This window comes from Hirundo rustica, chromosome 6, assembly GCF_015227805.2.
Source record: "Hirundo rustica isolate bHirRus1 chromosome 6, bHirRus1.pri.v3, whole genome shotgun sequence".
NCBI lineage: Eukaryota > Metazoa > Chordata > Aves > Passeriformes > Hirundinidae > Hirundo > Hirundo rustica.
Window position 1 is genome coordinate 62,211,031 of NC_053455.1, and position 10,127 is coordinate 62,221,157.

Below are 10,127 nucleotides of genomic sequence, written 5' to 3' on the forward strand. Positions count from 1 at the left end.
TAGCTTTTGGGGCCATGCCTGGAATGGTTATAAAGTACTGATTGTATTTGGTTTTGCTCTGGAAAAGGTTGAGCTTACAGATACCCAACCCTGCTGGGTATTTAACTGGAAAATGCTCCTTTATGCCATGGCAAAATTGTTTTGTTCTGCAGTGTGAACTAGCTAATTTTCTCGGCTGTTTGATGCCAGGGTATCTGTTGTAAAAATAGATCTATTTTCTCAACCATAAAAAGGACTGCATGTTTTGATCTGTTCTAATGATAGCTGAATCAAGCAGTTGCAAGCCAAAGGATGGGTCTTGGAGCTCGTCCTGCCTCCTTTGCTGGTCCTGCTGCAGCCTGCACTCCATGCACGATGTTTGTACATCTCTGGGATGAAGTGGGAGAGCTTAATTCTGCCTCCAAAGGTCTGGACAGCGAGGCAATAAAATCTACACCTAATTAATACTGATTATTTGCTGCTGAGCTGCAGCTTGACACCTGTGGTAGATAGCCATAGTATGTAATGGCAAATATGCAAATGGATATATTTCATGGCTAATTTCTGTTCATTTCATTTAGATTTAATGCGTGAGTGGGGGATAGCCTCTTACTATTCATGTGTTCTGAAAAACCGGTTTTCTTCCTCATGGACTGTGACAAGAGACTTGAAACTGATTTTCTGTCAAGTAAAACAAAATGGCGTCAGCGTGTTGGATATGCTTTAACTGTTTAGCAAGCAATTAAAATTAAAGAAACTGGGGAAAGAGGCAAGATATCCTGGGTTTTCTCAGACAAAACAGTGATGTATTGTAGACCCCCTACAGAGTAGGCGCCTTCTCTTAGAGCCTTTTAAATAGCTTGAACGTGTCTTTATTTTGAAGATTGAAATTGAGATGCCAAAGCAGTATCTTTGTCTACTTAATGGCCCAAAAATGAGTCTCTTCCTTTTGTTGTTTGTTGAAATATTCCCGCTAAGCAAACAAAAAATTTACATCATTCTCATTTGGTTGTCTCAAGAATTTACTAAATAAATCAAATGCTTACGAAAAATTATTTTAGAGGGCCCACAGAATCTTTTCAGTAACAATGTATTAAGTTAAAACCCAGCTCTCTATGCAGGCAAATTCTATTAGCAATAAAACAGCCTATTGTTGGCATCGTGTGCTCTTCATATTGCCTTGCAGTGAAAATAAAACCTTGATTTGTTTTGCTGTGGTGTTAAAGGGGCCAGCACAGCAAAGCTGGAGCAGAACTCACATGACTGAGCTCCTGTAAAATCCTTGATTGTCTTTAGCTCCCCCAGTCTCTGCAATTGGAAAGCCGTTTGTAAATTTACAAACATAAAGAATGTTGATTTGCCTACTCAGACAGCACTATTAAAAGTAGGACAACAACACTGGCACGATTAATCTGTCTGAATGGTTTGATCCTATACTGAAATACTTCAATATTGTGAATCCCAGCTGGATAATTTGGCTCCTAATTAAGATTTTAGTGTCTGTTTTGCCTGTCTACAGCGGCAACATGGTGTCTATAGAAGTCTGTCTCTGGTTTATTTACCACCAAAACTGATGCTGGCTTTTAAAATCTGGTAAATGTTAAAACCTGAATTTTGAGGTGACACTAAGTCTGGCAAGTCTTACGTTGCATTTATCAAAATCTCCATTTTAAAGTGATCCTGCTGACTTTTCAGAAGCATTTTTAGGTGCGTGTTTCAGGGCACTGGATTGAGAGAATCTCTTCTGGTGGCCGTTCTGTCTCACTGAGAGATAATAGAAATCCCGTATTTAGGCAAGAAAACCTGGACACAGATGTGCCATTCTGGGTGCCTCCCTTTGCAAGGGAGCTGCAGGGGAATATGGTTCAAACAGCATCAGCAGTCTTGTTTTCTCAGACTTCTGTCACACTGCTGAGAGAAAGCTTGGGACAAGGCTGGGCAGTTGAGGATCTCCACTAGAAAAGGCGGTGAATTAAGCCAGTTCTAGGTGAGTGCAGCTCTACATTGTGGAGGATGGGGGTTTGTGGCTCCCTGTGGCAAGTCTTCGTGGTGCCTGAGCTGTCTGGGAATCTCTGTCACCTGCAGTGCACACCCCTTACCTCGGGCGGCCACACAAGCCTGCCTGGCCTTGCTCAGCTGGCAGTGCAGCAGCCTCCTTCCTGGGCTGTCTTGAGCGCTTGCAAGGTGTCAATTTGGTACAGAAACTCCTCAGAGAATCCCCTCAGGGCAGGCATGGAGAAGACAGAACCTCAGCGTAGTTCCAGCAGAGGTTGAACAGTTGAACAGCAGAGCTGGCAAACAGTTGATGAAAGGAGCCAGCCCAGAAGGGTATCACAGATAGCAAAAGGCAGAAGCTGCTTGTTGGATCACACTGCGCTGGAGATTCAGGAGTGGCCGGAGGGGATGGCAGCAGTCTGTGCACAGCTGCAGGTGCCCGCAGTTTGAGAGGATGAACGGGAAGATTAAGGACAAGTTCCTGAGTTTAAGGGAGATGCTCTTGGTCCCACCACAAACTGTTTCAGTCTTCTCTTGTTTTCCATTGATCTATGGAAACCACTTTCTGCCCAGGGTAATGCTTTTGAGACTTGCTGTTTTTCCTGTTGCGTGCTAGAACTCGGTTTTGCATTAGATAGTGGCTCTGGCTATTTAAACTGGGTCGTGTTTAAGTTGTCAGCTTCCAGCAGGGACAACCTTGTGCAGAGCAGTATCAAATCGTGCTGGTTTGTGACTGGGAGGGCACAAACCCACTCAGTGGTTCTTTACAGCCTAGGGGATTTCTAAAGGTACTTATCACCAGCTGCTCAGTAGTTTGTGTTCAGCCCAAAGCCACTGCAGTTTTCTAGCAGCTCTCTGAAACAATTCCAGTGAGCTCTTTCGTAAGATTGTTAAATTTTAATGGTGTTCAGAATAAATAATGGTTTGAGTACTGTGTTCTTGCTTGTCCCACTGTTAGCTTCACCAAACTCTTCCAGGGGAAGAAGAGAAGGAAACCTGACAGACCTTGATTGCTGGCTGCCTTTGGTAACTCCTTGAGTCTGTTTTGGGATCAGAGAGGGAGGAGACACGAAGTTGTATTGGAAGGCTGGGTAGTTCCTCACATCACAAGCTCATTGCCGTGGGTCGTTCCAGGCTTTAAGTGGATTTTATGGATATGCATGCAAGGGTCTCTGTAGAACCTTTGGGTTTGATGAGATCCTTTATAGACTGAAACACCATGATTTTTTGGGCCTGAATGCTCTGCATTCAGTGACAGGGAGTCAGTAGGGACGTAGGGATGTCTTTTTCCCTGGACTAGCCAAGCATACAACAGCACTTCTCCTGAATTCTCCTGTTTTTTTTCCTTTTGGGGGAAAATTTCAAGCCCCCCCCCAGGGGGATAATAAAAATGCAGGGAGGGGATGGTAATGGATTCAGTTTTGTCCTAATCAAACTGCAGTGGCACTGTGTGGGTTGCTTGCATTCAGCTGAGCGTGATAAGAGCAAGGTGATGCAGCTGAGTCCCAGAGACAGCTTCCTCCAGGCAGCTCCTAGGACAGAGCATGGGGGAAAGCATCCGTCATTTTCTATCTACGTGGCATTGATTAATTGTTCAGATCTGCCTTTCGGTTACTGCTGTTGTTTGCTTCAGCCCTGGGAAAAGGCTGCTCAGAAAAGCACATTTTAGGGTGGTTACAGCATAAGGAATGGCTGGGGAGAAAGTGACTGGAATGCTTTGTTTCATTAGCTGTCTTTACAAGCAGAATCTGAGGGTTCTGTTCTATGAAGTCAGCTATTTATGAAATTATATTTAAGTTTTTGCTGCATTTGTTTAATTGTTTTGTATTACTGTTTGAAATGGGAAGATTGAAGTATGGGTTAATTGAAATCATGGAATTTTAGTTCTCAGAGGCTCTTTAGTCTTACTGAACTGTTATCACAGGGTGTTAAAATAAATCTAATAGGTCATTTTGAAGCAGTTTTGAAAATCTGTGTGTTCAAATCAGGTTAAATTTCCTAGCTGCAGTGAAACTATAATGCCCTTTTTTCTTTATCTTGTCCTTCTGCCTGGCAAACCTGTCTCTGAATAATCTGTGAAAACATTTTCACAATTCTCTGCAAATTGCATTGTGTTACGTCAGTCTTTTGATTCCTAATAACAAAGCTGCATAGGAGCTGTAGTGGAATCTCCAGCTAACTGTTATATGATGAAAAAAAACCCAAAAATATCTTTTTGGGTTTTTTTTTCCCTTCTGATCCTTGGTACTACAGTCATTCATGCTGATAAGCCTTCTTTGATATTTGCACTGCAACCTTTAAACAAAACGTCCCGCATTTATAATTTGGACTTTCTGTCAGTTTACTGTTTGTGGATGCAACTGAGAATTCTGCCAAATGGAGACCTCCAAAATGCTTCCTGAATTTGAAACCAGCTTAGTTTGGAAAATGCTGTTTGTTTTAATTTTTTTGCAGTAAGAAGGCTTTTTAACAGGATATTTACAATGGGTCTTAAAATCACAGTGAGTAATGAACAGCTGGCAAATACTTTGGATCCAGTGGGACAGAAAAAGTAGCAGCAGTGGATGAAGATGAATGGGGCGAGGGAGGCCTGATGGAGCAGTAGCAGGGAACTTCCTGCTGTGATGTGTTCAGCAGAATCATCTGTGAGGGTTTGAAAGGGTGGGATGAGGTGCCTCAGCAGTGGACTTCCTAAACGTACACATTTACAAACCTGTCTGTCTATATTTTGTGGGTTGTATGTTCCTAGTTTACAAATATTCCTTAAGTGAAAGGTCTTAGTAAGGACTGGAGAGAAATTGAGATTAGGTTTTTTTTTTCCTTCTGCTCTGGGTGAAGGGACATACCTGTCAACCCTTATGACGCTGACGCTTTGTAAAACAAAACCTGCAATTAATAATGTATCTACTTGAAATGCCACAAAGATTTCTGTGGCAGTTTCCTGCCAGATAAATTAAAAAACTGGGTTCAGAACTTAAATGAAATGCGGTGCAAATGCAGAGCACGTGGCCCATCGAGCAGGAAGGGAATAGGCTTTTGTGGCTGCATGGTTTTAGTCCAAGATGGTGAAAATATCCCAGGGATACAGTGGTTTTCCCCAGCCACCAGTGAAATACTTGGCATATCAGTAATTTCGGTGATCCTCTGAGAAGGGAAGCATCAGCCACAGCTCAGCACCTCTCCAGGTTGAACTGCAGTTAGTTTGATTTAAGTTGGTTGTCAAGAGCTTCTAAAACTTAAACTTCTGTAGACTTCAAAAATTCTGATTAATTGCTTCTTATGAATGCAATGCATCTTTGCTGTTCCTGTGGGTGATTCAATTCTGTAACCAGAGCAATTCCCTTCTTGTCTTTTCAGGAGAGGCCCTGAGAGGAAAGATCACAGTCCGCAAAAACAGAAAGGATCCGCGGTCCCTCCTCATCACCCTCTCCCTGAGGGACACACAGCAGACCTACAGCCTTCAGTGAAGCTCTGTCCATGCCTGGGAGGGGTTCAATTCAAATGCTGCATTCAAATTTGGCTGCTGATAAATGTTCTGAAATACCCCAAAGCGGTAAACTCTTGGGTTTGTGTGTGTGCGCACGCAAGAATATGGAAAAGTTACCTAGAGCTGGGATTTATGGCAGAAGCAGATTCTGCTGCTTCACGTGGTGAGGAAAGCAAGAAAGATGGGTTTGGCTTACCTGAGACTGCTAGGTGAGAAAAAATGAGCCTCAAGTCTTGCTGTGAGGAACAATAAATACGATCTCTCCATAATGTTTTATTCTCCCACTGGCAAAATCCTTGTACAGTATTTTTTTATGAAAGAAGCAGCTAAATCACGTATCAGCGCACCTCAACAGCAGCTAGAAAATCCCAGTGGGAATAATCATTTTGGAATTCCAGCTGCAAGATTTGCAGCAACAAAGACGGTATTTTTACTACACTTGTGCAGTTTGAAAGTTGTACACATTTCAGTTACGTTTGTCTAAATAAATGAACCCAGTGTGATACATAATGCAGTTGCTGCTTTCCTTGTGTTCTGTGTAATTGGAAATTCTGTCTGTCCTGTGATGGCTCGTTTATTTGTGCCTACAGTTTTTTCCCTGCTAACCTGTTGGGGTATAGTGGATGGAGGTGTGTGTCTTAGCAGCTTTAGGAAAAACACAACACAAAGCAGTTGCTGGCAGGGTGAGGTTGGGTTGGGTTCTCACAGAAACACTGGGCACTCAAGGGTTGGCTCTCAAGGGAGCGGGGTGTGCATGTAAGTATTCATTTTAATTCCCTTTAGGCTCCTTCAATGTCCTGATGAACACGTGGATGTTCAGCTCACGTAACACGAGTGCTCAGGTACTGACGTTGGATCCCTCAGTTTGTGCAACTGAGGCTGCTCACAGCTCTTAAATCCTATTTTCAGGATAGGCTGTACTATTAAAAACTTCATAAAAAATGAGACAATTGCGCGGACAGAAAAAAAAAAATCAAAGATGCTGGTTTTATTCCCCAGCAGTATCTGAGAAGTGGGAATGCTCTACAGTGGTAAAAGTGTGTGAGTCTCAGTGAGCTGCTAACACTCGTCTAGCTTGGTGACATATATCCATTTTGGATATTGGTATCATCCAACCAGAAGGAAAATGTTCTGAAAAGGCTTTCATTAATGGAAAGCCTGAGGAGGGTCATTTAATAAAGGACTGAGTTTTCAAAGAACTTCAAACACACAGGCAGGCATCGATCCAATGGTGGCTGTCTCACAGCATCCTGTGGAAATCAGTTATAGGGGGCTTTTCTCAGTCTAGCAGTTGAATAGTATGGGATTCCTCTGGCAGAACAATCAGTTACTATCATTTCCTAACTGTAACTCTAAGAATTAAATATTGCAGGAAATGGGATCAATAAATACTCACTTAAAGGGATTCTAATGATTGGATCTGAGGCAGAAAAGTAGAAAGTAACTATTTGGAGCAGAAATGCCCTGGAATTTATCCAGTGAGAGATAATAATCCTTCATACAAAATGTGCTCCTTTATTCTACCGCACATGGTCAGTGTGGCCAAAGATGTAAATAATCCGTAGCTGAATTAATAATAAATAAAATAGTGTGGAAATGGCTGATACTCTGCATAGTTCATGGAAACATTTCTTTCCCCGTGTGGTAGGAACGACTTCTTCATCAGTCACTGGTGTATCAAATTTCTAAATGTTTTTTAACAATTGGAGTCGTCACAATTTCAGACCTATATTTATTACTTCAATGTGTGCTTCTGTATTGAGAGCAGAAAGAAAAAGGTAAGTTGTAGAGAACCTGAATTTCAGTTATCTGACAGCATTTGTGTGTTACACCAGCTCGTCTAAATTTACCTCACAGGATTTATTTCTTTAGCTACGATGTCTTATGTGACAAAACCTTTTATTTTTCTTTTTTTTCTTTTCCCTGACTAAGCAAAGTATCAAAATCATGTATGCTATGGGTTAGATCTGTGTAACTGTGAAGTTCAAATGAGGTATTTAGTGACCTGCCTCTCACAGAGGTGTGTTTTCTCCTGTTCCTCCCTGTCCTTCCCTGGTGCTGCTGTGGACACAGGCAGGTTTTGGTGCAGAAGCAAACCCCACTGGTGGCTGCTGCTCTCCCCTGCTCACTCTCCACCTCATGATTCTCGTCTGACACGATCCACAGAGCTGTTTGCTGCTGGCTCCTTCCCAGAGCATCTCTTGTCTCTCTTGGTTTTCACTGCTCTGGGGTTTTTTGGTGGATTTCCTTTTGTTTGAACTTCTGCCGTGCCCTGACAGCATCCCCTTATTTCTGATGACCAGATCTGTCCCATTCTAGGGCGCTCCTCTTCTCCCTGATGCTTTCAGTTGAAATGTTGAATGTGCAGCTGATTCTTGGGAGATGCAACAACCCCTGTACAAATCTAATCTTTGCCTCAGCACCCAGTGCCGCTCTGGGTGTGCTTGATTTGCAGGCACGGCAGAAAGGGGATGCAGATGCAAGAACCCAGAGACAGCCAAAGGGATGTCACAGGCCTTGAAACGTATGAGTAAGTTGTTGCTGCTGATGGAGAACTGCCAGACCACATTAAAAAAATCTGATTGTGTCCGTGATGCGTGTCTAGGGGGATATAAAGGAAAAATAAGTACAATTGGTAAATTCAGGTCGGTTGTCAGATGCGTGAAGAAATACAGGATGGAATGATGCTACGTTCCTTCGTGTGTAATTTCATGCCTAAACAAAGCCCCTTCCTTTGGCACCAGAAAATTTAGGACCCTTAATTCACTTGATAAATTCGTTTTGTGAAACTCGCCCTCAGCAAAGGGCAAATGAATACAAGGGGGTAAAGGCACATCTGTTTCCCAATAGGATAAAATTTGCCTGACCCAATTTGCAGGTGGCAACAACAAACTTGATGGGAAAATGTCCTCATTTGCAAAACCTGGGAACCTGCGTGGTGGGTATCAGCAGTGTCCTGTAAGTTTGTACATGGAAGTGTTTTGGGGGGTTCGGGGGGGTTTTTTGGAAAGTATGTTTTTTGCCATGCTTACTAATGAAGTCCAGCCCTTCTGAAGAGCACTGCTTGGACAGAAGTTTTTAATGTTTAGTCCCGTAGTTAACCTTTTTTGTCAAGGAGTGTTCTTAACCAGCAGTTATCAATCTCTATTCGTGCTGAAGCAATTTGCATTATACTTGGCCCAAAGTCAGAGGAGTGAAGATTGACCAGTGATTCATAGAAGCTCTTTTAATATTCAGAAAAAACCTGAAGGTTGGCCTGCCTTCTGCTTGCAAATCTGTGCCCAAAGTCGGTGTACTTGAAGATAAACATCCCACCTGAAAATGGTATGGATGCTCACAGCTCTGCTTCTTATTTAGATGTTAATGATATGTTGGAGTTTGGTGTGGTTTTTGTTTTTTGATCTTGTCTTCTGCAGTGCTTTTAAATGTTGAGCCGAGCTGTAAAATTATCTTGCTGCCTCTACCCATCAGAGAGCAGCTAAGCAAGACTGACAAGCTTGGAAGCTTCTGGTCCTTGGTTACTGAATGGCTCTTCATTGAGCACCATGCTGGGGTCTCTTAATAGGATTTTTGTGTGCACACCTCAGTTTGACCTTCTAAATTCTGTCCTGTGGGGTGTGCTGTAATGAGACAGATCCAGCTCCTGTGATCCAGAGAAATGCAAAGCCTCAATTTCCAGTAAAGCTCTGCCGAGGATTCAGAGAGCTGGTTTGGGAGATACAGCTTCTAGCTAAAATTGTAGGCTGCTAGCGAGGTTTGAAGAGTTTTATTTCAAGGATGTTTCTCTGCTCTCTGCTTAATAGTGCCTGAAGTTCCCAGCAGTAATGACTCTTAGCGTTTTCTGTCCCTGGTTTAAATGACCTGAAGGAAAAATTGCAGCAGTGTGTCTTCCCTGAGGTTTGTGGGACGACACAGCCTGGCTGGGGCTGGCTGGAACAGGTAGGTGGAAAATCAGGGATTGAAAGTAAAGGCCTGTGTGAAGACTAAAGTGATGATTTTATTTTTAGAAACCAGGTTTAGAGGTATAGTTTGCTACTGCTTTCACCTCGTGGATTAGCTGCATAGTAATGGCATTGAGGAGTTTCCAAAGGCAGCCAAAAATAAAGCCGTGGGTGTATCTGGATACACAAACTTTGAAAGGAGTGGCAAAGACATGTTATTTTGTTTATCCCGGCGTTGACAGATGTTAAAGCAGGTGAAGTAGGGACATCTAATTAAAAGACAAGTACCTTATTACATGGAAAGGGACATTAGAGGCAAAATCTGGCTTTTAATGCTATGAGCACTGCAGAGAAATTTGCAGGAGGACTTGTGTGATTAAATGGGTGTAGAAAACAACCAGTTTGAATTGCTTTTGTAGAACTGGACAGAAACCTGAAGGTGGTTCCATTTTCCCAGCTTAGTAAAAGTTTAAACACATACTGTTTGATATAATTTTTGATGTTTTATTAAGTTCATAGGTCAATAATTAACTTCACAGGGAAAAGTGGTATTGGTAAAAGCCAATTTAATGGTGTTGTTGGGCAGCAAAGACAGAAGGAGAAGCCTTGCTGCTGGTGAGGTGCCATGCACAGAGGAATTGTTAACAGGATATTTTAAAAGCTCATGCTTTTTCAGCACTTGACTGTAATGTGTAAATGTCCTGGTACTCACCAATTGGCTCAGA

General features: G+C 42.5%; 1 protein-coding gene across 1 annotated transcript in view; it reads left to right on the top strand.

Moving 5' to 3' along the window:
* The window catches only part of PRMT3 (protein arginine methyltransferase 3), a 51,222-nt gene extending 45,256 nt beyond the window's left edge, over positions 1 to 5,966 (top strand). Inside the window, exon 15 of the mRNA XM_040068347.1 lies at positions 5,332 to 5,966. Within this exon, the coding sequence (XP_039924281.1) occupies positions 5,332 to 5,441 (110 nt within the window). The 3' untranslated portion in view covers positions 5,442 to 5,966. The remainder of the gene's footprint in view (positions 1 to 5,331) is intronic.
* The last annotated feature ends 4,161 nt before the right edge of the window (positions 5,967 to 10,127 follow it).